This window comes from Geotrypetes seraphini, chromosome 12 (assembly GCF_902459505.1).
Source record: "Geotrypetes seraphini chromosome 12, aGeoSer1.1, whole genome shotgun sequence".
NCBI lineage: Eukaryota > Metazoa > Chordata > Amphibia > Gymnophiona > Dermophiidae > Geotrypetes > Geotrypetes seraphini.
In genome coordinates, this window is record NC_047095.1 from 56422765 (window position 1) to 56450147 (window position 27383).

The 27383-nt window shown below is 47.8% G+C and overlaps 1 protein-coding gene across 2 annotated transcripts; it reads left to right on the top strand.

Annotated features, from left to right (window-relative positions):
- Nucleotides 1–27282, top strand: LOC117346537 (NADH-cytochrome b5 reductase-like). 2 transcript variants are annotated; one of them, XM_033916272.1, is made up of 7 exons: nucleotides 1–133; nucleotides 1947–2129; nucleotides 11284–11435; nucleotides 13253–13340; nucleotides 21839–21943; nucleotides 25700–25903; nucleotides 26527–27282. In XM_033916272.1, exons 2-7 carry the CDS (start codon nucleotides 1950–1952, stop codon nucleotides 26728–26730), a joined length of 933 nt encoding a protein of 310 aa, XP_033772163.1. In that variant the 5' UTR covers nucleotides 1–133; nucleotides 1947–1949; the 3' UTR covers nucleotides 26731–27282. The 2 variants fall into 2 exon arrangements, with proteins under 2 accessions (XP_033772163.1, XP_033772164.1); XM_033916273.1 differs by lacking the exon at nucleotides 21839–21943.
- Nucleotides 27283–27383: the final 101 nt, after the last annotated feature.

The following is a 27383-nucleotide window of genomic DNA, read 5'->3' on the forward strand; positions in this document are numbered from 1 at the left end:
GGTGACCCTGGGCCGCGGTTGGAGAAGATGCGGAGGAGCCCTGGAGAGCGGCCTTGGTCCATGGAGGAGTTCCGGACGCCGTGCTGTCGGTTGAGAAAGGGCGGGAGGTGGAACTGGCGTGGCCTTGTCACAGGTGTCGGACGTCGCGCGCGCTGGGCAGGGGAGTGGAAGGGGCTCGCGACTGTTTCAGTAGCGGGAAGGGGCTAGTTTGTAGTTATTGCAGGCAGATGGCGCCCTGATCCTGCCACCTAATCGCCCTTAGTGGGGCGTAAGGAAAGCGTGCTGATGAGTCCGAGGCATCTCGATGCAAGCCTCGTGAAACGACTAACCAGCAAAGTTTTCAGGATACGATGGAGGTAGTGTGTGCATGTTCGTTGTGGGCATCCTGAAAACCTTACCGGTAACTGAACATAAGAATAGCCTTACTGGGTCAGACCAATGGTCCATCAAGCCCCGTAGCCCATTCTCACGGTCACTAATCCAGGTCCCTAACACCTGGTCAAAACCCAAGGAGTAGCAACATTCCATTCAGAATCCCCAAAGAGTAGCAAGGTTCTAGAATCCCAGAGAGTAGCAACATTCCATTATCTCAAGAGTAAGATTTTGGAACCCCAAATAGTAGCAAATCTAAACTCTGCATGAAGGGAGAGGTGAATCTTACATCCTTGAGGCAAAAGGAGTGAACAAAGTTTTTAAGTAAGAAATGATGGCTCCAAGGTAAACATGAAAAAATAAGAACATAAGCAATGCCTCTGCTGGGTCAGACCAGAGGTCCATCGTGCCCAGTAGTCCGCTCGCGCAGCGGCCCAACAGGTCCAGGACCTGTGTAGTAGTCCTCTATCTATACCCCTCTATCCCCTTTTCCTCCAGAAAATTGTCCAATCCCTTCTTGAACCCTAATACTGTACTCTGTCCTATCACGCCCTCTGGTAGTGCATTCCAGGTGTCCACTACCCGTTAGGTGAAGAAAAATTTCCTAGCATTGATTTTGAATCTGTCCCCTTTCAACTTTGCCGAATGCCCTCGTTCTTGTAGTTTTCGAATGTTTGAAGAATCTGTCCCTCTCCACTTTCTCTATGCCCTTCATGATCTTGTAAGTCTCTATCATATCCCCTCTAATTCTCCTCTTCTCCAGGGAAAAGAGCCCCAGTTTCTCCAATCTCTCGGCATATGAAAGGTTTTCCATACCTTTTATCAAATGCGTCGCTCTCCTCTGAACCCTCTCGAGTATCACCATATCCTTCTTAAGGTACGGCGACCAATATTGGACGCAGTACTCCAGATGTGGACGCACCATCGCCTGATACAACGGCAGGATAACTTATTTCGTTCTGGTTGTAATACCCTTCTTGATTATACCTAGCATTCTATTCACTCTCTTTGCGTTCGCTGCACACTGTGCCGACAGCTTCATTGTCTTATCCACTATTACCCCCAGTCCCTTTCTTGGGTACTCTCACTCAATAACATCCCTCCCATCGTATAGCTGTACCTCTGGTTTTTGCTTCCTACATGCAATACTTTACATTTCTCTACATTGAACTTCATCTGCCATCTCGTCGCCCACTCCCCTAGCTCGTTCAGGTCCCTTTGTAATTCTTCGCAGTCCTCTTTAGTCCGAGCACCATTAAATAGTTTGGTGTCGTCTGAAAATTTTATTATTTCATACTTCGTCCCTGTTTCTATATCATTTATAAATATATTGAATAGCAGCAGTCCAAGCACCGACTCCTGCGGATCACCACTCGAAACCCTCTTCCAGTCCGAGTAGTGGCCCTTCACTCCTACCCTCTGCTTCCTATCCGCCAACCAATTTCTGATCCATCCATTACAGGATTACATTTTAAACTTAACAGAAGTTTAAAATGCAATCATGAATTAGAGGATATGATTAGATGAAAAACTTTGTGAATGTAGTCTGATGGATCCTCTTTGATATTATATAGGTGATGAGTGAGAGTGATGAAGACTGGCTGTCTCTCAGACCTGTTGAACCATTACCCAACCAGTGCTGTGGCAGCGGATGCAAGCCTTGTGTATTTGATGTGTATCAGAAGGAACTGGCACAATGGGAAGAGGCGAAAGAGAAGAATGATAGCAGTCTTCTGACTAAGAAGAAAGAAGAAGTGGTAAGTTCCATGCATTTCTTTCTTCATTATGGCCATTGGTTTAAATTTTTGGAAGTAATTGTTTATTTTAAATGTGCTGTATGTTTTTTTTATTTTTAATTGTAAGCTGCCTAGGAAAGCAAAGATGCAAATGGATTTGTGATTGTAAGTGATGATCTTAAGATGGCCAAACAGGTTGAAAAAGTGACGGTGAAAGCTAGAAGGATGCTAGGTTGCATAGGGAGAGGTATGGCCAGTAGGAAAAAGGAGGTATTGATGCACCTGTATAAGACTTTAGTGAGACTTCATTTAGAATATTGTGTACAATTCTGGAGGCCACACCTTCAAAAAGATATAAAAAGGATGGAGTCGGTCCAGAGGAAAGCTACTAAAATGGTATGTGGTCTTCATCATAAGGCGTATGGGGACAGACTTAAAGATCTCAATCTGTATACTTTGGAGGAAAGGCGGGAGAGGGGAGATATGATATAGACATTTAAATACATACATAATGTAAATGCGCATGAGTCGAGTCTCTAATTTGAAAGGTAACTCTGCAATGAGAGGGCATAGGATGAAGTTAAGAGGTGATAGGCTCCGGTGTAATCTGAGGAAATACTTTTGTTTGGAAAGGGTGGTAGATGCATGGAACAGTCTCCTGGAAGAGGTGGTGGAAACAGAAATTATCCCAGGACAAGCAGGTAGGTATTCTCACTAGTGGGTGATGTCATCCGACAGAGCCCCGATACGGACGTCTCACAAGCATGTCTTGCTTGAAGAAACTCAGAAGTTTCGAGATGCCCGCACCGCACATGCGCCAGTGCCTTCCCGCCCGATGGTCCGGGCGTGTCTCCTCAGTTCTTTTTCTTCCGTGGAGCTGAGAAGTTTACTTCAATTCTGCGCCAATTGAACCCGTTTTTTCGCCTTCTGCATCGCCGCGGTTTGAGTTCTTTTGCTCTTGCCATGCGTTTGTTTCTTTCTTTGATTTCTTTTTAAAAAAAAAAAATTTTCTTCCGACACCAGGTCGGCCGCGAGGCTTGGGCCCCGCGCCTTCGACCTTGCAGCGGAGGTTTTCCGGCCTATGTCCCGGCCGATCACTGGTTTTAAAAAGTGTAGCAAGTGCCAGCGCGCAATTTCGCTCACGGACCCGCATCGACGCTGCCTGCAGTGTCTGGGTCCGGACCACTTTCTGAAATCGTGCCAGCCATGCTCCACTCTCACAGCGCGAGCGTTTAAACACCGCTGTTTTTTGTGGGAGTCGATGTTCAAGATGGAAGCTGTGTTGGATCCTTCGGCTTCGACATAGACTGGTGCTTCGACTCCGTCTGCGAAGCCCTCTGCCTCCCCTGCTGCTTCGGGCCTTCTGAAACCGGCATCGTTTACACCGGTTTCGGCCTCGACCTCGGCGCCGGTGCCTTCCTCCGTCTCCTCAGAACAGGTACCGACCCCTACAGTTCCACCGGTGGTGCTCAAAGTGCCGAAGGCTGGCAAGCAAAAGCACTCGGCACCGAAAGAGCGCGGAGACCGTGCGGAAGGGCCCCCTTTTGGTGCGGATCCCTCCATATCGGCTTCGTTGTGGTCCATTTTGGAGGCTCAGTTTGTGGAACTCATGACCACCATGGGACCCCGGCTGATTGCCACGATCCAGGGTGACCTCCCAGTTCCGATTCCGAGGGGCGGGCCGCCCCCTCCTCCTCCTCCGCGACGCACGACCTCGTTGCTCGGCGAGGAGGAGCGGCGGTCGGTGGCCGGTCCCTCGAGGAAGGCCTCATTTAGTGACATGCCTCCCTTGGAGCCGATTCCCTCGAGGAAGGCCTCCCTTAGTGACTTGCCTCCATTGGAGCCTATTACCCCTCCCCATGACGCAGTGTGGCATCCACCCTCGGGGCCTCCCAGTCCTGGGCATAGCAAGAAACAGGACGAGTTCTTCCGAACCCCCTATCAAGCCTGGGCGGTGTCTCGGGAGGCGTCGAATCTTCCGCCTCTCCGATCTACGGCCTCGAGTCCTATCTGCTCTTTGGAGGCTTCTGGGGATCAGTATTCTCACTGGCGGTCTCGATCCCCCTCCAGGCATCGTGAGGGGCATCGATCCAGGCACTCTTCCAGGCATTCCTCTCGGCACTCGACCGTCTCTCCTCAAAAGAAATTGCCTCGTATGGGGTACTCTGCTTCAGCTGTGTCTCCTCCTCCGGGTCCGGAGTTCGAAGACCCCGATGTTTTTCACTCACCCTGTTGTTCGCAGGCCTCTGTAGAGCCCGAGGCCTCGTCTTCTTCCAGTCCTTCTCGACGACCTCGTTTCTAAGACAAATGGTGGATGACCTGGACATTACCCTCGATTCTGGTTCTCGATACTCCAAGGAGTACCTCGATACCATGCACTTGCCTCATCCCCCAGCCGAGTCCCTGCGCCTGCCTCTGCATAAGCTCCTCGAGCAGACCTTCATGAAATGTTTTGAGTCTCCTTACTGTATCCCTGCGGTCCCTGGAAAATTGGATGCTCGGTATCGCACGGTGCATCATAAGGGCTTCGAGGGTCCTCAACTTTCGCACCAGTCCCTTCTGGTCGAATCCTCTCTCAAGCGGTCTCATCCAGCCCAGGTGTATGCTTCGGTGCCTCCGGGCCGCGAGGGCAGAACCATGGATAAGTTTGGACGACGCATCTATCAGAATTCTATGATGGCGTTCCGAGTTCTGAATTATAGTTTCCACTTTGCCACTTATTTGGAATTCTTTCTTCCTGTGCTTCGGAAGTTTACGCCCTACATCGAGTCCCAGGCTCGTTTTGAGTTCGAGGAGGTAGTCTTCAGTTGATGCAATCTTCCTATGATGCCTTCGAGCTCTCGGCCCGGGCTGCTGCCTGCTCTGTGGCGATGCGCCGTTTGGCCTGGCTGCGTACCATTGACATGGACCCGAATCTTCAGGACCGTCTGGCAAACGTTCCGTGTGCTGGGGCGGATCTTTTTGACGAATCCATCGAGAGAGTCACGAAGAAATTGTCTGATCATGAAAAGTCCTTTCAGTCCATTCTTCGGCCAAAGCCGAAGCCTCAGCAGTCTCGACCCTCTCGACCGCCCTTGATTTATCAATGGCGTTGTCAACCAAGGCAAGCTCCTCCTGCGAGGCAACCAGCGAAGCGGCAGCCTCCTCCGAAAACTCAGCAAAAGCCTCAGCCGTCTGCTGTCCCCAAGGCTCCTCAGCCTTTTTGACTGTCTCTTAGAGGGCATAACCAACCTCGTTCTGCCTCCTCCTGTTTTTCCCATTAGGGGGCGCCTCCATCAATTTTATCATCGATGGGAGGCTGTCACCACCGACCTCTGGGTCCTTACTATCATCAGGGAGGGGTACTCTCTTCAATTCCATCGGGTACCTCCGGACCACCCTCCAAGAGAGTATCCTTCCAACTTGACTCAGACCGCCCTTCTTCTTCAGGAAGCTCAAGCTTTGCTCCGGCTTCGTGCCGTCGAGCCGGTCCCTGTGGACCAGCACAACCGGGGGTTTTACTCCCGGTTCTTCCTTGTTCCGAAGAAGACGGGCGACCTGCGACCCATTCTGGACCTCAGGGTCCTCAACAAGTTCTTGGTCAAAGAGAGATTTCTCATGCTGACCCTAGCTTCTCTCTATCCCCTCCTCGAGCAAAACGACTGGTTATGCTCTCTAGATCTCAAGGAGGCCTACACTCACATTCCTATTCATCCGGCCTCTCGCAAGTTCCTCAGATTTCGGGTGGGACATCTACATCTGCAGTACCGAGTGCTGCCGTTCGGCCTGTCCTCGTCTCCCAGAGTCTTCACGAAGTGTCTGGTGGTGGTGGCCACTGCACTCCGGACCAGAGGTCTTCAGGTATTTCCCTACCTCGACGACTGGCTCATCAAGGCCCCCTCGGCGACCCTGGCCACTATTTACTTCCTGCAGAGTTTGGGCTTCGAGATCAACTTCCCCAAATCTCATCTACAGCCTACCCAGTCTCTCCCTTTCATCGGGGCGGTCCTGGACACCATTCGACTCAGGGCATTCCTTCCTCCTCAACGCATGGATGCTCTTCTTCATCTCTGCCAGTCTGGGTCTTCTCGCCAGTCCATCTCAGCGAGACACATGATGGTCCTCCTGGGCCACATGGCCTCTACAGTTCATGTGACGCCTTTTGCCAGACTCCATCTCAGAATTCCTCAGTGGACCCTGGCTTCTCAATGGACTCAGGTGTCAGATCCGTTGACTCGGCACATCATAGTCACTCCTGCTCTTCGGCAGTCTCTACTTTGGTGGATGACCTCTTCAAATCTATCCAGAGGTTTGCTGTTTCACACTCCTCCCCACCAGAAGGTTCTCACAACCGATTCATCGACCTATGCCTGGGGAGCTCATCTGGATGGTCTTCGCACTCAGGGATTCTGGACCAGTGCAGACCGACTCCATCAAATCAATCTTCTGGAGCTCAGAGCTATCTTCAATGCTCTTCAAGCTTTTCAACATCTGTTTCACAACATGGTGGTCCTCATTCGCACAGACAATCAGGTCGCCATGTATTATGTCAACAAGCAGGGGGGCACGGGCTCGGCCTCCCTCTGCCAGGAAGCTCTCAGAGTCTGGGATTGGGCGGTCCGCCACAATGCCTTCCTCAAAGCTGTCTACATTCAGGGGAAGGACAATGTCTTGGCAGACAACCTAAGTCGTCTTATCCAACCTCACGAATGGACACTCCATTCCAAGCCCCTTCATCAGATATTTGCACATTGGGGGACGCCTCAGATTGACCTATTTGCGGCTCCCCACAACTTCAAGCTGCCTCAATTCTGCTCCAGGATCTACACTCCTCATCATCTCGAGGCAGATGCCTTTCTACTGGATTGGGGGAATCGCTTTCTGTATGCGTTTCCTCCCTTTCCTCTCATTCAAAAGACTCTGGTCAAGCTGAAGTCCGACCATGCCACCATGATTCTGATAGCTCCTCGGTGGCCCAGACAACCTTGGTTCTCCCTTCTACTTCAACTCAGCAGCAGGGAGCCGTTTCTTCTTCCAGTGTTTCCTTCACTGCTTACTCAGCATCAGGGATCTCTACTTCACCCCAACCTGCAGTCTCTCCACCTGACAGCTTGGTTCCTCTCAACGTAACTCCTCACCAGTTTTCCCAGGCGGTGAGGGATGTCTTGGAGGCTTCCAGGAAGCCTGCTACTCGTCAATGCTACTCCCAAAAATGGACTAGATTTTCTTCATGGTGTGTTTCCAATTCTAAGGAGCCTCAGCGAGCTTCCTTATCCTCTGTATTGGACTATCTTCTACACCTGTCTCAGTCTGGTCTCAAGTCTACATCTATACGTGTCCACCTGAGTGCTATTGCGGCTTTCCATCAGCCTCTACAAGGGAAACCTCTCTCTGCTCATCCTGTGGTTTCCAGATTTATGAAAGGACTTTTTCATATCAATCCCCCTCTCAAACCTCCTCCAGTGGTTTGGGATCTCAATGTTGTCCTTTCTCAGCTTATGAAACCTCCTTTCGAGCCTCTCAGCAAGGCTCCGCTAAAGTTTCTCACTTGGAAAGTGGTTTTTCTAGTAGCCCTCACGTCTGCTCGCAGGGTCAGTGAGCTTCAGGCCTTAGTGGCGGATCCACCTTTCACAGTATTCCATCATGACAAGGTGGTCCTCCGCACTCATCCTAAATTCCTGCCTAAGGTGGTCTCTGAATTTCATCTCAACCAATCCATTGTACTTCCAGTGTTTTTTCCAAAGCCTCATTCTCATCCTGGAGAATCAGCTCTTCATACTCTGGACTGTAAGCGTGCTTTGGCTTTCTATTTGGATCGCACCAAGCCACACAGAACTGCTCCTCAACTTTTCGTCTCCTTTGATCCAAACAAGTTGGGACGACCTGTATCGAAGCGCACCATCTCAAACTGGATGGCAGCTTGTATCTCTTTCTGCTATGCCCAGGCTGGATTGCCCCTTCGCTGTAAGGTCACAGCCCATAAGGTCAGAGCAATGGCAGCCTCGGTAGCCTTCCTCAGATCGACACCGATTGAGGAGATTTGTAAGGCTGCCACTTGGTCCTCGGTTCATACATTCACCTCTCATTATTGTCTGGATACTTTCTCCAGACGGGATGGACAGTTTGGTCAAACAGTGTTACAAAATTTATTCTCCTAAGTTGCCAACTCTCCCACCATCCCATTGAGGTTAGCTTGGAGGTCACCCACTAGTGGGAATACCTGCCTGCTTGTCCTGGGATAAAGCAATGTTACTTACTGTAACAGTTGTTATCCAGGGACAGCAGGCAGCTATTCTCACATCCCACCCACCTCCCCTGGGTTGGCTTCTCTGCTAGGAGGAACTGAGGAGACACGCCCGGACCATTGGGCGGGAAGGCACTGGCGCATGCGCGGGGCGGGCATCTCGAAACTTCTGAGTTTCTTCAAGCAAGACATGCTTGTGAGACGTCCGTATCGGGGCTCTGTCGGATGACATCACCCACTAGTGAGAATAGCTGCCTGCTGTCCCTGGATAACAACTGTTACGGTAAGTAACATTGCTCTGTCTGAAATCAAGAGGGCCTGGGATAGGCACGTGAGATCTCTCAGAGAGAGAAAGAGATAATGGTTACTGAGGATGGGCAGACTAGATGGGCCATTTGGCTTTATCTGTCATCATGTTTCTGTGTTTCTAACAAATCAATCTGACTCTGGCCATCTAAACGGGAATTCAAGAGATCTTCAACCTGTATGTGTTGGCTAGAAAAGTATTAAATCTATGATGTTTATTTTTCTAAACATTTTATACATTTATATTTTTTATTTTTCTTAGTTGATTAGATTCCTGATGAAGGCAATTGTGCCAAAACAGGGCCCAAATTCAGTCCATACCTTACAACCATTGTATAATCCTAAGGTGTTTAATAATAGCATATTTTTTTTGGGGGGAAGATCTTGGATCATCAGTTCTTTACATTTGGTCATTCCCACTGTGTTTTCTGCCACTTTTTGTGTTGTGTGGGAATTGTATGTTTATTAAAATTTGGTATCCTACAATTTATAACAGATCACTGTGGCTTACAAAACACAATAAAATGAGTTAAAACAAGAAAAGAACGCCATTATCACTAGGAAAGAACTAATCTAAATATTGAGGAGAGAGAAAAAGAACCCTTTTTGTTGTGATCTTGTGAATTCAGTCTTCTCATGTCCACTGACAATCTAAAAATTACCTAAATTAAATGCCAAATTGGAAAAAAATGAGTTTTCAACATGTACTTACATTTTGGAAATGAAAGTTCACTTTGAATAACTTGTAGATGGTCATTCCATAAGATTGGAGATAAAAAGGAAAAAAAAGCGCAGAATTACGAGTTGATTCATAATGAGCCGTTTTTGGTGACGGAAGTACCAGTCTCCGAGAGTCAACTGACTGTAATGTACATGTTGGAGTATATGGAATGGTTACAGCAGCCAAGTATGATGGAGCTGCATAATGTAGAGATTTAAAGGCCTGACAAAGAATTTTAAATTTAGATCTATAATGTACAGGCAACCAGTGTAAACTTATCAACAGGAGTGATATGATCATATACGTTTGTGAACTTCATTTAGCAGATGTCAGTCAGACTAGTGCTGTGGGACGTTTTGCAGCAGCCATGACAATATTGTTCAGAATGGATAGTTCGTGACCTACTCAGGCCTACTAAAGGTGACACCCCTACTGTCCTTGCTTCATACCTTCATTCAGCACTACTTTTTAGAGCAGTTCACAATCCGAGGCAGTGCATTTAGTCAAACTATGCTGGCTAACCTCTCTGTGTAACATTATCAACTCTCACGACTTCTTGACAATGGGACTGCTCCTGAATGATGGACAGTTCATAATGAGTTAAGCAGCCTTGAGTTTGGGAGTAGAGAATGGCACAGTGACAAAATTCATCACCGTTCCCGTCCCCGGGGATAACTGTGGGAAACCATCCCATGTCATTCTTTAGTGTCTCAACCTCAGTCCTTCTACACCAGCATTCTTCAATGCAAGGCTTGAGGGTCAGTGGCTGAGCCCATTCATACTCTGATTCTTATGCAAGCCAAGTCTAGGACAATCAAGCCATTGTGACATCACTGATCAGGTTGACTTTTAGGCATTGGTGGAATGAGGCATTATGACATCACAATCTCAGCTCTGGAATGTTGCTACTCTTTGGGTTTCTGCCTGGGACTTGGGGACCTGAATTGGCCACTGTTGGAAACTGGGCTTGATGGACCTTCGGTCTGTCCCAGTATGGCATGTCCCAGTATCCCATGTCATTCTTTAGTGTCTCAACCTCAGTCCTTCTACACCAGCATTCTTCAATGCAAGGCTTCAGGGTCAGTGGTTGAGCCCATTCATACTCTGATTCTTATGTGAGCCAAGTATAAGATAATGAAGCCATTGTGATATCACTGATGAGGTTGGTTCTTATTGGTGGAGTAAAGCATCATGACATCACAATATCGGCTCTGGATACCAGAGACTGTCATTCTTTAGTGTCTATCCCAACCTCAGTCCTTCTATACCAGCATTCTTCGATGCAAGGCTTCAGGGTCAGTGGCTGAGCCCATTCATACTCTTATTCTACCCATCTACTTAAAGACAAGGAGATGGTTTCCCACGGTTATCTGTGGGAACAGTGATGAATTTTGTCACCGTGTCATTCTCTACTTGGGGATCATCTTATGTGCCTAACTCAGTCCTGCTAGTCCATGGCAAAAGCATTGTTTCTTATTTGTAACAACTGGTTTATGTAGACAGTAGGATTGATCAGACATACAGTCCCTCCCACTTCTTGAACTATGAAACTAACTAAGTTACCAAGGGGACTGGTGCACACAAGAAGGGCTGTAGATGTTCAGAACTTCAACTCTGTTCTGAGCTCTGGGAGGATCTGTGCTTGGATCAGTCCCTCTCTACAGAAAAAAAAACAAACCCTGATGCAAGTGAGAAACCATGCTTGTTTCAAACAAGTCTCACCCAACTTAGCTTTCTGTGTTGACATTATTTTCCTTTATAACTTTTCCTTCTTGCCTTTCACTAATGGTAAGAAGGTGTGTTGGACCTAGGGTGGCAGAAGAGATGTGTGCCAAACAATTAGCTAACTAGAAGTCTTTGGGGGGGGGGATACAGTGAACATCTTTCATCCTTCTGTTTAGCCAGTCTAATGTCTTTTGTTGCAGAAGAGCGACTTGCTACTTCTGAATTCAGACACCTTCACGGCCTTCAAGTTAAGCTGTGTGGAGCGGCTGACATCCGACACCAATCTTTATCGCTTTGAGCTGCCCAGAGGTAGAAGCCTGCAGCTGAGTTTAGGACAGCATATTGTGCTAAGGTAGTATTTCTTCAGGATGGGGACTGCTTGTGTGTGTGTGATGATTATAGTACTTGCCACTCACTGCCTGTACTTTTGTAGCTAATAAGAACATAAGAATTGCTATACTAGGACAGACCGAAGAGCCCAGAATCCTGTTTCCAACAGTGGCCAACTCAGGTCCCAAGGACCTAGCTAGATCCCGAATGATTTTATCCTGCTTATCCTAGCAATAAGCACTGGATTTCCCCCAAGCCATCTCAATAATGGCCTATGGATTTCTCTTTTAGGAAGTTATCCAAACCTTTTTTAAACCCCGCTAAGCTGACTGATTTCACCACATTCTCCAACAGCAGACTTCAGAGTTTAATTACAAGTTGTGTGAAGAAATATTTTCTCCAGTTTGTCTTGAGATATGATTGAAGTCTACAAAATCCTGAGTGGAGTAGAACGGGTACAAGTGGATCGATTTTTCACTCTGTCGAAAATTACAAAGACTAGGGGGCACTCGTTGAAGTTACAGGGAAATACTTTTAAAACCAATTGGAGGAAATTTTTTTTCACTCAGAGAATAGCTAAGCTCTGGAACGCATTGCCAGAGGTTGTGGAACAAGCGGATAACGTATCTGGTTTTAAGAAAGGTTTGAACAAATTCCTGGAGGAAAAGTCCATAGTCTGTTATTAAAGACATGGGGGAAACCACTGCTTGCCCTGGATCGGTATCGTAGAATATTGCTTCTCGTTGGGATTCCAGAATCTTGCTATTCTTTAGGATTCTGAATGGAATGTTGCTACTCTTTGGATTTTGACCAGGTACTAGTGACCTGGATTGGCCACTGTGAGTATGGGCTACTGGGCTTGATGGAGCATTAGTCTGACCCAGTAAAGTTTTTTTTAATGTTCTTTTTTTTTTTTTTTTTTTTTTTTTTTTTTTTTAAATTCTTTATTCATTTTCAAAATTACATTAAGTGTAAAATATATTCATTCACAGTAACAATAAATACATCACTTATAAACAATCATTGGTACATTATATAAATTTTTATCCCTTCCCCTTTCCCATCCCTCCCAACCATATATTCCATTATTATATAATATATGTAATAATAAAATACCCCCCTCCCTACATCCTGAACTGATAAATAAAAGGGAAATAATTTGACTTAATCCTTACAATATTTTGTTAATGGTTTCCACACATCCTGAAATTTCTTAAAGTATCCCCTTTGTATAGCAATAAATATTTCCATTTTATAGATATGGCATAAAGAATTCCACCAAAAGTTATAATTTAATCTCCTCCAATCCTTCCAATTATATGTAATTTGCTGAATGGCAACACCAGTCATTATTAGTAATAAAATTTATTAAACTATTTACCATAAGAACATTAAAAAAATTTAACAACAATACATTTTTTTAATGTTCTTATGGTAAATAGTTTAATAAATTACAGAGATCATTTTCGTCCTCTTTTACAAAGCCGCGCTAACGGCTGCGCTTATGGGCCCCGAAGCCCATAGAGATTTAAACGGCTTCGGGGCTGTTGTCGCGCTGCTTTTTAAAAGAAGCCGGTTTATGTTGAACCCAAAAAACAATCGGCAACCTATGTAATTTCTTTAAAACAGGAGCACTATGGGCTGTTCTTTCAACACCCAGAACCAGCCTAGCTGGCGAACACGGGGTGGGGGCAGGGACAAATTTTTTCCCTGTGTCATTCTCTACTGCTAGGCATTGTAACTGAGTAGCAGGCTTTGTGCTGCTAACACAACAGAGACCTGGCTTGAAAGGCATCATTATAATATTCTTGTTTGCTCTGCTCCTGTTTGTTTTCTTAGAGGGATGGTAAATGGTTTAGAAGTTCAGCGTGCCTATACGCCGATTAACCCTGTGAATGCTGAAAATTATTTTGAAGTTATAATAAAGGTAAATATTGCTATTTTACACTTTCCAAATACGTAGCATTTCATTTGGAGAAACCGTTGGGGGTAATATTTTTATTTTTTTTTCCAAAATCTAATTTAAATGGAAAGAAAAACTCCATTTTTAGTCATTGTAATTGCATTTGAACATTCAAAGTCCATTCTCGAAAAATACATCCAAATTTTTTTTTTTTTTTTTTTTCGAGAATCGTCTACTTCTACGTCCAGCCATTTGATCGTCCAGGCCACTAAGTCGTCTATCTTTATACCCCATTCTCGTCTAAAAATTCGTCCAAGTCCAAAACACCTAGAACAAGACCTTTTGGACGTGGGAAGGGCCAGCAAAGTAATGGACTGGCCACCCAGACATGGCAACAGAGCAGTGGGGCACCTTACAGGGCACTGCTGTGAACTTCACAAAAAGGCGATTCTTGTAGCTGTAGCTGCTTGTTTTATTGTTGCTTTGTAGTTCCAGGCAGAGAGACTGAGGAGAGGTGAGCCGGGGACGCCGAAGGGAGGAGGACTAAGGAAGCAGGCAGATCGGGGTCGCGGCGAGAGTTAGCTCCGCCCACCCCCGCACGTCACAGGTCGCATCGGCCCGGGCTCCCCTTAAGAGGAAGGGAGCCGGGACACGAGGCGAACTGCAGAGGCGATTCTTGTAGCTGTAGCTGCTTGTTTTATTGTTGCTTTGTAGTTCCAGGCAGAGAGACTGAGGAGAGGTGAGCCGGGGACGCCGAAGGGAGGAGGACTAAGGAAGCAGGCAGATCGGGGTCGCGGCGAGAGTTAGCTCCGCCCACCCCCGCGCGTCACAGGTCGCATCGGCCCGGGCTCCCCTTAAGAGGAAGGGAGCCGGGACACGAGGCGAACTGCAGAGGCGATTCTTGTAGCTGTAGCTGCTTGTTTTATTGTTGCTTTGTAGTTCCAGGCAGAGAGACTGAGGAGAGGTGAGCCGGGGACGCCGAAGGGAGGAGGACTAAGGAAGCAGGCAGATCGGGGTCGCAGCGAGAGTTAGCTCCGCCCACCCCCGCGCGTCACAGGTCGCATCGGCCCGGGCTCCCCTTAAGAGGAAGGGAGCCGGGACACGAGGCGAACTCCAGAGGCGATTCTTGTAGCTGTAGCTGCTTGTTTTATTGTTGCTTTGTAGTTCCAGGCAGAGAGACTGAGGAGAGGTGAGCCGGGGACGCCGAAGGGAGGAGGACTAAGGAAGCAGGCAGATCGGGGTCGCGGCGAGAGTTAGCTCCGCCCACCCCCGCGCGTCACAGGTCGCATCGGCCCGGGCTCCCCTTAAGAGGAAGGGAGCCGGGACACGAGGCGAACTGCAGAGGCGATTCTTGTAGCTGTAGCTGCTTGTTTTATTGTTGCTTTGTAGTTCCAGGCAGAGAGACTGAGGAGAGGTGAGCCGGGGACGCCGAAGGGAGGAGGACTAAGGAAGCAGGCAGATCGGGGTCGCGGCGAGAGTTAGCTCCGCCCACCCCCGCGCGTCACAGGTCGCATCGGCCCGGGCTCCCCTTAAGAGGAAGGGAGCCGGGACACGAGGCGAACTGCAGAGGCGATTCTTGTAGCTGTAGCTGCTTGTTTTATTGTTGCTTTGTAGTTCCAGGCAGAGAGACTGAGGAGAGGTGAGCCGGGGACGCCGAAGGGAGGAGGACTAAGGAAGCAGGCAGATCGGGGTCGCGGCGAGAGTTAGCTCCGCCCACCCCCGCGCGTCACAGGTCGCATCGGCCCGGGCTCCCCTTAAGAGGAAGGGAGCCGGGACACGAGGCGAACTGCAGAGGCGATTCTTGTAGCTGTAGCTGCTTGTTTTATTGTTGCTTTGTAGTTCCAGGCAGAGAGACTGAGGAGAGGTGAGCCGGGGACGCCGAAGGGAGGAGGACTAAGGAAGCAGGCAGATCGGGGTCGCGGCGAGAGTTAGCTCCGCCCACCCCCGTGCGTCACAGGTCGCATCGGCCCGGGCTCCCCTTAAGAGGAAGGGAGCCGGGACACGAGGCGAACTGCAGAGGCGATTCTTGTAGCTGTAGCTGCTTGTTATATTGTTGCTTTGTAGTTCCAGGCAGAGAGACTGAGGAGAGGTGAGCCGGGGACGCCGAAGGGAGGAGGACTAAGGAAGCAGGCAGATCGGGGGTCGCGGCGAGAGTTAGCTCCGCCCACCCCCGCGCGTCACAGGTCGCATCGGCCCGGGCTCCCCTTAAGAGGAAGGGAGCCGGGACACGAGGCGAACTGCAGAGGCGATTCTTGTAGCTGTAGCTGCTTGTTATATTGTTGCTTTGTAGTTCCAGGCAGAGAGACTGAGGAGAGGTGAGCCGGGGACGCCGAAGGGAGGAGGACTAAGGAAGCAGGCAGATCGGGGTCGCGGCGAGAGTTAGCTCCGCCCACCCCCGCGCGTCACAGGTCGCATCGGCCCGGGCTCCCCTTAAGAGGAAGGGAGCCGGGACACGAGGCGAACTGCAGAGGCGATTCTTGTAGCTGTAGCTGCTTGTTATATTGTTGCTTTGTAGTTCCAGGCAGAGCGACTGAGGAGAGGTGAGCCGGGGACGCCGAAGGGAGGAGGACTAAGGAAGCAGGCAGATCGGGGTCGCGGCGAGAGTTAGCTCCGCCCACCCCCGCGCGTCACAGGTCGCATCGGCCCGGGCTCCCCTTAAGAGGAAGGGAGCCAACGGCGCCCAGCCGTTCGGCGCGCGGCGAAGGCGAGCGGTAAAGGCGCTCGCCTTAGCGAGAGCGCCTTTGCGAAGGAGCCTTGAGAAGGAGCCCAGGCAGCCCAGCAACAAACCTAACTTTAACTTTAAAAAAAAAAAATTGTTTCTTCTCACTATTTTCTTCTTTCTCTAACTTTTAGGCTTCTCATTCTTCTCTCTCTCTCTCAACCCTTCAGCTTGTCATCCTTCTCTCTCTCTCTCTACTCTTTCAGCTAGCTGCAAGCCGAAAGCCACTCTCAACCACCGAGGGACCGTAGGAACAAGGAGAAAGAAATGGAGGCTACAGGAACCCAGCAGAGCTACCCAGTTTACTGCGTCGAGTGTCATATGTATGACTACCTCCCCTCCGGGAGGCGGGCATACATATGCGGTCGGTGTCAGGAACTGGAAAGCCTGAGGATGGAGGTCGGCAGACTGAGGGTCAAGGTCCAGGAACTGGAGGGACTGGAGGAACTGCGCAACACAGAGGAGACGAGCTGGCCAACCGAGGACACAGACGGAGCAGGCCTCATTGTGGACCAGGTGAGGGACCTCGAGAAATTCATCGAGGAGGCCTATAGGAAGGTGGAAGGACAGGACCAGCAGCTGCACAGACGGATGTCGGCAGACGAGACCCAGGATCCACAAGGCGAAACCGAGGAAGGACCTAGCGGAGGAACCACACAAGAGGAGGAGACCGTGACTCACCGAGACCCCGAGGGTGAGACACCACACTACACCGAGGACACGGACCTGAGACAGAGGAGGTTGCTGAGGAAAGGGAAGTCTGCTATTGTGGTAGGAGACTCGATCTTGAGAGAGGTAGATAGTCACGTAGCTGGAGGAAGGGAGGACCGGCTAGTGACTTGTCTCCCAGGGGCCAAGACACGAGACGTCTCTGATAGGATCGAGAGGATCCTGGATGGAGCAGAGACAGAGGAGACAGCGGTGATAATCCACGTCGGAACGAATGATGTGAGCCGGAGGAACTTCAGCATGGCCACGCTGACTGACCAGTTCAGGGTCCTGGGACGAAAACTGAAGCGGAATACCCGGAGGGTAGCATTCTCAGAGATCCTACCTGTACCGAGAGCAGATGCAAAGAGGCAGGCAGACCTCCAGGCTGTGAATGCATGGTTGAGGAGATGGTGCCAGGAGGAGGGCTTCCACTTTGTGAGGAACTGGACGTCCTTCTGGGGAAAGAGTAAGCTCTACCGGCGGGATGGCCTGCACCTGAGCACAGAGGGAACTAGACTACTGGCTGCCAATGTGAGGAAGGAGATCGAGAGGGCTTTAAACTGAGGAGAGGGGGAAAGCCGACAGCTGATCTGATGTTGACGCTTCGGACAACAGTATCCAGAACAGATACTGAACAGGCTGACTGCAAGGAAGAAGTAGAGGGACCGGTGGATCTCATGATCAGACAGCGAGGGAAACAACAGGTAAAGGGAGCTTGCTGGGAGAAGGAGGAGACTGAGGGGCATGGAGACACAGGGGGACTGGATGGCAAGAAAGCGAAAGCTGAGGGCATTATAGGGGCTAAACAAGGCGAGGGGGATCGAACAGAGGCCGGGGCCCAGGAGGGGGCAAGAAAACCCAGAGGAAAAGCGGGGAAGTGGAGTGGCGGAAATGTGGGGAAGCTGAAAGCTACAAGGGTAAAGGCGGAGGGCAAAGCAGAAGTACAGGGAACAGGAGAGGCGGCCCAGGTGAATGCAGAGGTGAATGCAGAGGTGGAGGAAAAACGACGAGACCTGCGGTGCTTCTACACAAATGCAAGAAGCCTCAGGGCCAAGATGGGTGAACTAGAGGTCGTGGCCAAGGGGGAAGACCTGGATATAATTGGAATTACAGAAACATGGTGGACTGAGGAGAATCAATGGGATGTGGCGCTGACGGGGTACAAGCTCTACAGGAGGGACAGGACCCACAAGAAGGGGGGAGGCATAGCACTATATATAAAGAACTCTATCGACTCAGTCGGGATGGATATGGCAAAGAAGGCAGAGGGGCTGGAATCGCTATGGGTCAAATTGCCGGGAAACAAGGGTGCAGACATAAAACTGGGGATGTACTATCGCTCACCTAGTACGCCAGAAGGAGTCGGACACGACTTGGAAGCTGAACTGAGACAGGAGTGCAGGACTGGAAATGTAACAGTGATGGGGGACTTTAACTACCCGGGGATAGACTGGAGTACGGGTCACTCCAACTGCACTAGGGAAACAGGATTTGTAGAAGCTGTGAGGGACTGCTTCATGGAGCAACTGGTCAGGGAACCGACGCGAGGGAGTGCTACTCTTGACCTCATCCTGAACGGATTAGGGGGGCCTGCAAGCGGGGTAGAAGTGGGAGGACCACTAGGCAACAGTGACCACAATGCGATCAGATTCACATTAGAAAGGGGGACACCCATAGTAAGGAGGACCGCAACAACTGCGCTCAACTTCAAGAAAGGGAACTATGTTGCTATGAGGAAAATGGTGGGGAAGAAGCTCAGAAATATCTTTAAGATGGAGACTGTGGAAAGCGCCTGGACCCTATTCAGGGACACCCTGCAAGAAGCACAAAAAATGTACGTCCCCAATTTCAGGAAAGGCTGCAAGAACAAGCGGTCAAAGGACCCGATTTGGATCTCAGCAGAAGTAAAGAGGGCAATAAATGACAAAAAAGTATCCTTCCGGAGATGGAAAAAGGACCCAACGGAGGAAAACCACCAGGCGCACAGGAAATGCCAAAAAGAATGCCACCGAGAGGTTAGAAAAGCAAAAGGGAAATACGAAGAGGGGCTGGCCAGGGAGGCAAAAAACTTCAAGGCATTCTTCAGTTACATAAAGGGGAAACGACCAGCGAGAGAGGAGGTGGGGCCGTTGGACGATGGGGATAGGAAGGGAGTGATTAAGGAGGATAAAGAGGTAGCTGAGAGGTTGAACACGTTCTTCTCATCGGTTTTCACGAGAGAGGACACATCTAATATACCGGACTCAGAGGAGCTCATGAGTGGGGAACAGGCTGAAAAATTGGAACACATAGAGGTAAGTAAGGAGGATGTCCTCAAACAGATAGACAGGTTAAAATGCGGCAAATCACCGGGTCCGGACGGGATCCACCCAAGGGTTCTGAAGGAACTAAGACAGGAAATAGCGGGCACAATCCAGCATGTTTGTAACCTATCCTTGAAAACTGGAGAGGTACCAAAGGACTGGAAATTGGCAAATGTCACACCTATCTTCAAGAAGGGATCGAGGGGTGACCCTGGGAACTACAGGCCGGTGAGCCTGACTTCAATTGTAGGGAAGATGGTGGAAGCTATGATCAAGGACGGCATTTGCGAGCACATTGAAAGAAATGGTCTACTGAGAACAAGCCAGCACGGATTCTGTAAGGGAAGGTCGTGCTTAACGAACCTTCTGTACTTCTTTGAGGGAATAAGCAGTCGGGTGGACAATGGGGAACCCATCGACATCATTTACCTCGATTTTCAAAAGGCTTTCGACAAGGTGCCACATGAAAGACTGCTTAGGAAGCTGTGGAACCACGGGGTGGGAGGAGATGTGCACAGATGGATCGAGCACTGGTTGTCGGGTAGACTGCAGAGGGTTGGAGTAAAGGGCCAATATTCTGACTGGCGGGGAGTCACAAGCGGTGTGCCACAGGGATCGGTGCTGGGGCCGTTACTCTTCAACATATTTATCAATGACCTGGAAAAAGAGGCAAAGTGCGAGGTCATAAAATTTGCAGATGATACCAAACTGTGCGGCAGAGTTAGGTCCAGGGAGGAGTGTGAGGACCTGCAAAGGGACCTGGAGAAGCTGGAGGACTGGGCAGACAAATGGCAAATGCGCTTCAATGTGGAAAAATGCAAGGTCATGCATATAGGGAAAAAGAACCCGTTGTTCAACTACAAAATGGGGGGGGCATTGTTGGGAGACAGCAGACTTGAGAGAGACTTGGGTGTGCTGGTGGATGCATCACTGAAGCCATCTGCACAGTGCGCAGCAGCCTCGAAAAAAGCCAACAGGATGCTGGGCATCATAAAGAGGGGCATCACAACCAGGACGCGGGAAGTCATCATGCCATTGTATCGAGCGATGGTGCGTCCGCATCTGGAATACTGCGTGCAGTATTGGTCGCCATACCTCAAGAAGGACATGGCGGTGCTTGAGAGAGTCCAAAGGAGAGCGACGAAACTGGTAAGAGGGCTGGAACACTGCCCATACGCCGAGAGGTTGGATAAGCTGGGGCTCTTCTCCCTGGAAAAAAGGAGGCTCAGGGGAGATATGATAGAGACCTTCAAGATCATGAGGGGCATAGAGAGGGTGGATAGGGACAGATTCTTCAGACTGAAGGGGACAACAGGTACGAGGGGGCACTCGGAGAAACTGAAGGGAGATAGGTTCAAAACAAATGCAAGGAAGTTTTTTTTCACCCAGAGGGTCGTGGACACTTGGAATGCGCTGCCGGAGGAGGTGGTCGGGCAGAGTACGGTACAGGGATTCAAACAGGGATTGGACGGATTCCTGAGGGATAAAGGGATCGTGGGATACTGAGAGAAGTATCCAGGAAATAAGTATAGAAACCCGACCAGGTCGTGCATGTGCAAAACCGGAGGGTTAGGACTTCGATGGGAAGATAGGACTTCAATGGGAAACCGGGGTGGCAAGGGGGCCCCTTCTGATGATTCAGACAGGTGACCTGTTTGGGCCGCCGCGGGAGCGGACTGCTGGGCATGATGGACCTATGGTCTGACCCGGCGGAGGCACTGCTTATGTTCTTATGTTCTTATAAACATCTCACCACAACTCCCTTGCAGGTCATGGTAAGACCCTCCCAAACACCCCAAAACCTACTAAACCCACCTGTCTATAACCCCAATAGCCCTTATGGCTGCAGGTTGCACCTATATGGCAGTACAGTAGGGTTTTGGTGAGTGCACATGTTCCACATGAATGCAGTGGTTAGAGTGGCTTATGGGCCTGGGTCCTCCTCTCTATGGTTCACTAGTCCACCCTCCAGGCTATTTAAGACATCTGTGTGAAGCTCTACTAGGCTTTCCTATGCCAGGTGCTGATGTTCTGGAGGGAGATGTACTTTTTTTATTCCGATTTTTATGGCTGTTATTGGGGGGGGATCAGTGATCACTGGGGGAGTGTGTGGAGGTCTGGACTTTGTTCCTGCAGTGGTTATCTGGTCATTTTGGATGCCTTCCGGGTACTTAGACCAGTTTTTTAGATCGCCTAAGTATAAGTTCCGTCTAGGCAGTCTCGTTAAACTTTCGGTTATACTTGCAGTATGACTAAGTCTAGGTCAGCCCATGTCCTGTCCAAATACCGCCCTCACCACTCCTCCTAAAACGCCCCTTTTAGCTCTGGGCTTACAGCGGCACTGAAAAGGCCTAAGCTGCTTTTAGATATGTCTAAAACCTGTTTCGGTTATCGGCACTTGGACGACCTGTCTTTTTGATCATCCACCTGCCAATTTAGGTGGGTTTTTAGACGTATTTTCGTTTCGATTATGAGCTCCATAGGGAGAATGCTTGAAGTACATGCATGTAAACTGCTTTGAAGGTGTTTGTAAAAGTACGCAAAAGGCAGTATACAAGTTCCAATCCCTTTAATTCTGACTTGCTTAGCAGTTATCCACAACAACAGGTAGCCCCACAGAAGGTTCTGAATCAGTGAAATGCTCTGCCAGAAAACAGAAGTTTAGGAAACGTTCATCGTGCAAAAAGTCACTGTAGCAGACTCCTTGGCTGGAATTCAGTAGCTAACATTTGAAAGAATAGTGTTGGACTTTCCAGACACATGATTGGTGTTCCATTTAATTTTTCTAGTGCTACGACAATGGGCTGATGTCGCAGTACATAAAATCTTGGCAAGAAGGTGATCTGCTCTTTTGGCGAGGACCATTTGGAGGCTTCCCATATGAACCTAATCAAGTTAGTTATAAGGAATAACACTGTAATATGCTGAATAGCTTGTTACTGATTATAGGGTAATTCACAGCCACAGAGAGCTCAAGAGAATATGGGAAGCTCTGAAAGGAAGTGAGTTCATAGTGATTCTGGGAGTTGTAGTTCTTGAGTGCTAAACTGGCAGGAAATGAGCTCAGAAATGGAGAAAGCAGTCAGGGTAGGGTTACCAGACATCCAGGAAAACCCAAACATGTCCTCTTTTTAGAAGACTGTCTGGGTTCCCGGATGGACTTCCCAAAACCCGGCAGTTTGTCCGTGGTTTGGAAAGCCCCGACAAGCTCCGGCTACATCTGGAGGGCTCTGAGCATGTGCGGATGACATCACACACATCTGCGCATGCTCGAGGCCCTCCAGATGCGACTGGAGTTCGTCGGGGGAAAAAGACAAAGCTTTGAGGGGGCAGGGCTGGGGGCGGGACTTGAGGCAGAACAGGGTGGGGCCATGTGTCCAGGTTTGTGAAGCTCTAAATATGGTAACTCTAAGTCAGGGTTCAGAAAACAGACGAAGGTAATTGGAAGGCTGCTTGTAAAAGCGTCAGGTTGGGGCAGAAGGAGCAAACAGAAATGGATGCTAGAACTTAGTTGTTGGACCCTGGAGCGAGACAGAAGCTTCATGGAAAGAATGCCGTTACAGATTTCATTATGGGATTGTAGTGTTTTCAGGAACTGGCATGAAAGCTGAGAGTTTTTTATTTTTATGAATTGATGCAACCCTCACCATCTTCCTTTTGTATCCTATGCAGTCTCCCCCCTTGTTTGTACCATCAATAGTCTCTTATATTATTTTAATTATTTATGTCTAGTCTCCCTGATTTAAATGATTTTTTAGCTTTGTATTATGTAAACTGCTTAGGATGGTTAAGCGGTTTATGAAACCTAAATAAACTTGAAAAGTCCTGAGTAGAAACCATTGGGGCCTTTTATCAAACTGCGGTAAAAAGTGACCTTAGCGTATGCACTTAGGCCATTTTTCCACCTTCCTTAACACAAGTTGTGAGCCTAGCACTGCTTACCAAGGCTTCTACCCTAGCTGTTCTCCATTTGCACGTTTCTCTTATTTCTCAACTTACTATACCATCTTTAACTGGTACCAGGACAAGGCAGTGTACAGACAAATAATAGCATAGAAAGGAAATACAGTGGTTGATAGGAAAGAATCAAACAGCAGAAATCTTAACTGGTCTTTCTCCCATGTGTTGGTCTTGTAACTTGCAGGAGGGCACCTTAGCGCATATGATCTATGATTGTGGTGCACACTTAGTAGGTTATTGGAATAAAGTCTAGGAAACTATTTCTAAAATCTTAAACATGTCAGAACCTCTGAGTTTACGCCTTATTATACCGTGTCATCATGGCCTCCCGCATGCGCTGCCTGATCATAATGCGCTACTGCTCAACATATTGATATTTCTAGCCCTTAAAAACATATTACATTGCTGGAAAGACACGTCTAAGGCGAATTACAACACATGGTGGAATACGCTAGGCCTTACAGTAAAATATGAAAGTGTTATAGCGGAAAAACATAAGGCCATGAGTTCCTATACTAAAATATGGAGTCCAGTTAACTCCTATTGCAACACAGGCTGACGACATTGAGTTCAAGTGCTGAGCCATGGATATCATCATCTCAACCTGGCTCTTACTTTATGGCTCGCTCCCAGTGTTCCTGTAGGTCAGGGTTAAGGAACTCCAGTCCTCGAGAGCCGTATTCCAGTCGGGTTTTCAGAATTTCCCCAATGAATATGCATGAGATCTATTCGCATGCACTGCTTTCAATGCATATTCATTGGGGAAATCCTGAAAACCCGACTGGAATACGGCTCTCGAGGACCGGAGTTCCCTTCCCCTGCTGTAGGTGTATGGCTCCGGTGTCTCTCTGTGTTTTGGATATTACATGTACTTTGGCCGCGTGGTGTGCTGCTACTTTCCTCCTTATAGATAGGCATAGGTCTGCCTGCTGTATTATATTATGTAGATAATATTTCGTGAATCTTTGCATTGGTGCGGGATGCATGTTTCTTGCCTCGATAACATTTATTGTACTTTATATACTAAACTCAATAAAAATTTTTGAACTAAAAAAAGGAGAAAAGAGGATAAAGGTTCAAAGGCAGGAGAGAGGAGTAGATGCTTGCAAAATAAAACCTGCAAGGACAATCCAAAATCAGTCCGAGTAGACCTGTACAAAAAGCCTATCTTAAAATGTTTAATGGACAGTTCTCCCCAAACTGTAATTGGGAGTGAGTTCCATAAGGCTCAGTGATTGGAGATTCATAATAGACTGACCGAGGGGTATGCAGTGGAATGTGATTTAGGGACGGGTGGGAGGATAGCAAAGAAGCACTTTCTGGTATTCTAAAACAGTGATATCTTTGCCCATTTCAAGAGCGAATCGGGCGATGTGGGCTGGAATTTAAAGGGATGATGCTAGTTTCAGGGGGCAGGAAGGCATGTGCAGGGTGATCTGCTACTCACTGGTGGTGTTCACAAGTGGTTTCTTATAGAATGCCACCTACTGGAAGAGTAAACACCGTGATCTGTTGCCAGTTCATGTGGATGTGGGGAAAATCTGAGTGGCGCATGGATGGAGTGCACATGTGAATTATTGTCATTTCTGTAATAAGACATTAACTATTTTTTCTGAGGCCCTCCAAGTACCTACAAATCCAAAATGTGACCACAGCTCTAAACGTACTGAATCAAGACCCAGATATAGTCTGAATGCTCCACTGTCATTGTGTGGTCTTAAGCAAAGCCCCCCCTTTCCCCCCCCTGGGCTTCATTAAAATCATTTCCCATGCTTAATTGTTACCTCATCGCATTCTGGGGGAATGAAAACATATTATGGTGAAATACTTGTACACCGTGTATTAAACTTCAATCTCATACTGGGATAATTGTTATTAATAATTTTGAGGTGTTGCATTCACAGCTTGGTATTTGCAATGTTCCACAGAAGATGAAGACCTCATCACTGTATAGAAATGTGGTGTTTATGCTACACATTCAACAGAATTCATGCAGTTAATTAAAAACAGAGAAAGAAAATATTACATAATCGAAAGACAGAAAGTAGAGTCCTGTTGAGATCTTACTACAAATGGGATTTATGAATGAAACTGGGAGGGCTCTGTTTTTCTTTTAGTAAGTAGTTCTTTTCACTCACAGCCATCCATCTTTTCTGCTTAGAAGGGGGTCCTGGTTTTTCTCCTGTACTGCCTGGTGAGACAATCTCATCAGTCTCCAAGAAACTCCCCTCCCGCTACGTTCCCTCTAAGTTGAGCACATGAGCAAATCGCTCGTACATTTTAGGAGCGTCACTCACAAAAATACTTGCAAATCTGGAAAATTGTTAGTTTTTAGAATTTGTTGCTCACATGAGGAAAAATTTGAACACACCCGGCCAATCCTTAGAGGGAGCCTTGCTCTTCCATCACCCAGGACCCGTTGCGCATAGATCTGCCATGGACTTGGAGTGAATCAGCCTGTGCCACATTTCTTTTACATTGTTAGTTAGCTAAATTGTTTATTTTCAAATCTACTTGAATATAGGCTTTAAACTCTTTGATTATTTTCTAGCTTAGTAGACAGAAATAGAGAAATCATAGTGATGCATTTACTAGCTGAGTCAATACATGGTCAATCCTTATTCCATATTTGCTGTTGCCCTGTAACATAAAGCAGTGTCTATGCTTATAAATATCTTTATCCTTTCTAGTATGGCCAGCTTCTCATGCTCACCTCAGGGACTGGCTTAGCACCGATGCTCCCCATCCTGCAATGCATTACTGAAAATGAAGAGGATGAAACTTTTGTAACTTTGGTTGGATGCTTCAGCACGGTTGAAAGCATCTACATGAAATCTCTTCTCCAAGATCTGGCTCGATACTGGAATATCAGTATATTTTATGTATTAAGCAAGGTAAGGGTCGGATTTGACATTGGTTTTGTTCCTCCAAATGACACCTTTGCGTGATTGGCAGCCACTGACAACGGCGTCGTTTAAGAATCCAGGCCTTAGTCTATGAACTTTCAGTGTCCTTGTCTCACCCATCACACATCCAGACCCCACCCCCTTGCCATTTACATGCAATTAGATTTGATTCATGCATATCCTGGCTTTTGGGAACTTAGACATTTATGCAAGATAAGCATTTAAGTGCTGGTTTATGCATGTATCAAATGTGAATAGAGTTTGTAAAATGAGGGCCATTATGTTTCAAGCATAATGTTTCAAGCAGGGGCAAATATTTTGTGCTTATTAAGGGTTTCTGAACTGATAGCACTGGAACGTGAAGCCCTGTACGGCTTCATGTATCAGACTGAGTAAAATATTTCCTTTAAAACCTTTTGTTGATCAACTTTATCTAAGTTTTTATTGAAATATTAGTCTTTGAGGCCCAAATAAAAGTAGACTTGTATCCTGGAAGTGCTTTGTGCAGGAGCAGCTTAAGTACATCCTCACTTACGTAGTCCTTTGCCTTTACTTTGTGGTTTAGTTGTCAACATTGTTTGTATAAAGTTTTCTTCTTTTTGACTTTCTAGGAAACATCTGTGGAAAACCTGCCATGGAGCTGTCGGGAAAACACCCACATTGGGCGTGTAAACAGTGATATCCTCCATAGTGTGATGGACTTATGTAGAAGAAAACCATTTGTGCTGATCTGTGGCTCAGTGACATTTAATAATGATATGCTCAGCTTTCTTGAAAGCCTAGGGTTGCAAGGAGACTCCTGCTTTGTGTTTTAGCTATAGTCTGATCCACAGGCCCAACGTGGCTTTGCTGTTCAGCTTACAGCAGCTCAGACAGATGAGGCTAGCGGTATCAAATGAATTCTTATAAGTATTGTCATATTTCATGGGTGCTTTGTGGAATAGTTGCTTGGCAGGCGATAGTCTGCAGAACGAGGTGGTGCAAGCAGGGCTAAAGATAGAAGCTAAGGAGACAGTTGAAGACTTACTTATTTTCAAAGTTCTTGGGCTGCTAGACTCCTCACTATTTCTAATTATGTATTCTTAGCTAATCTTTTGTAAACCGCATAGAACTTAAAGGTGATGCAGTCTAGAAATGGATTTAATGTTATGAAGGAAAAGGGAGACTGGGATGCTTTGATGGGCTTTTCAGTGTTTATCTGTCAATGCGATTACTGAGCCTAGAGCTGTGAATTTGTACCAGGGGGCCACTCGATGAAACTGCAGGGAATACTTTTAAAACCAATAGGAAGAAATATTTTTTCATTCGGAGAATAGTTAAGCTCTGGAACGCTTTGTCAGAGGATGTGGTAAGAGCAGATAGCATAGCTAGTTTTAAGAAAGGTTTAGACCAGGGCTGCCCAAGTCCGGTCCTCGAGATCTACTGGCAGGACAGGTTTTCAGGATATCCACAATGAATATGCACGAGA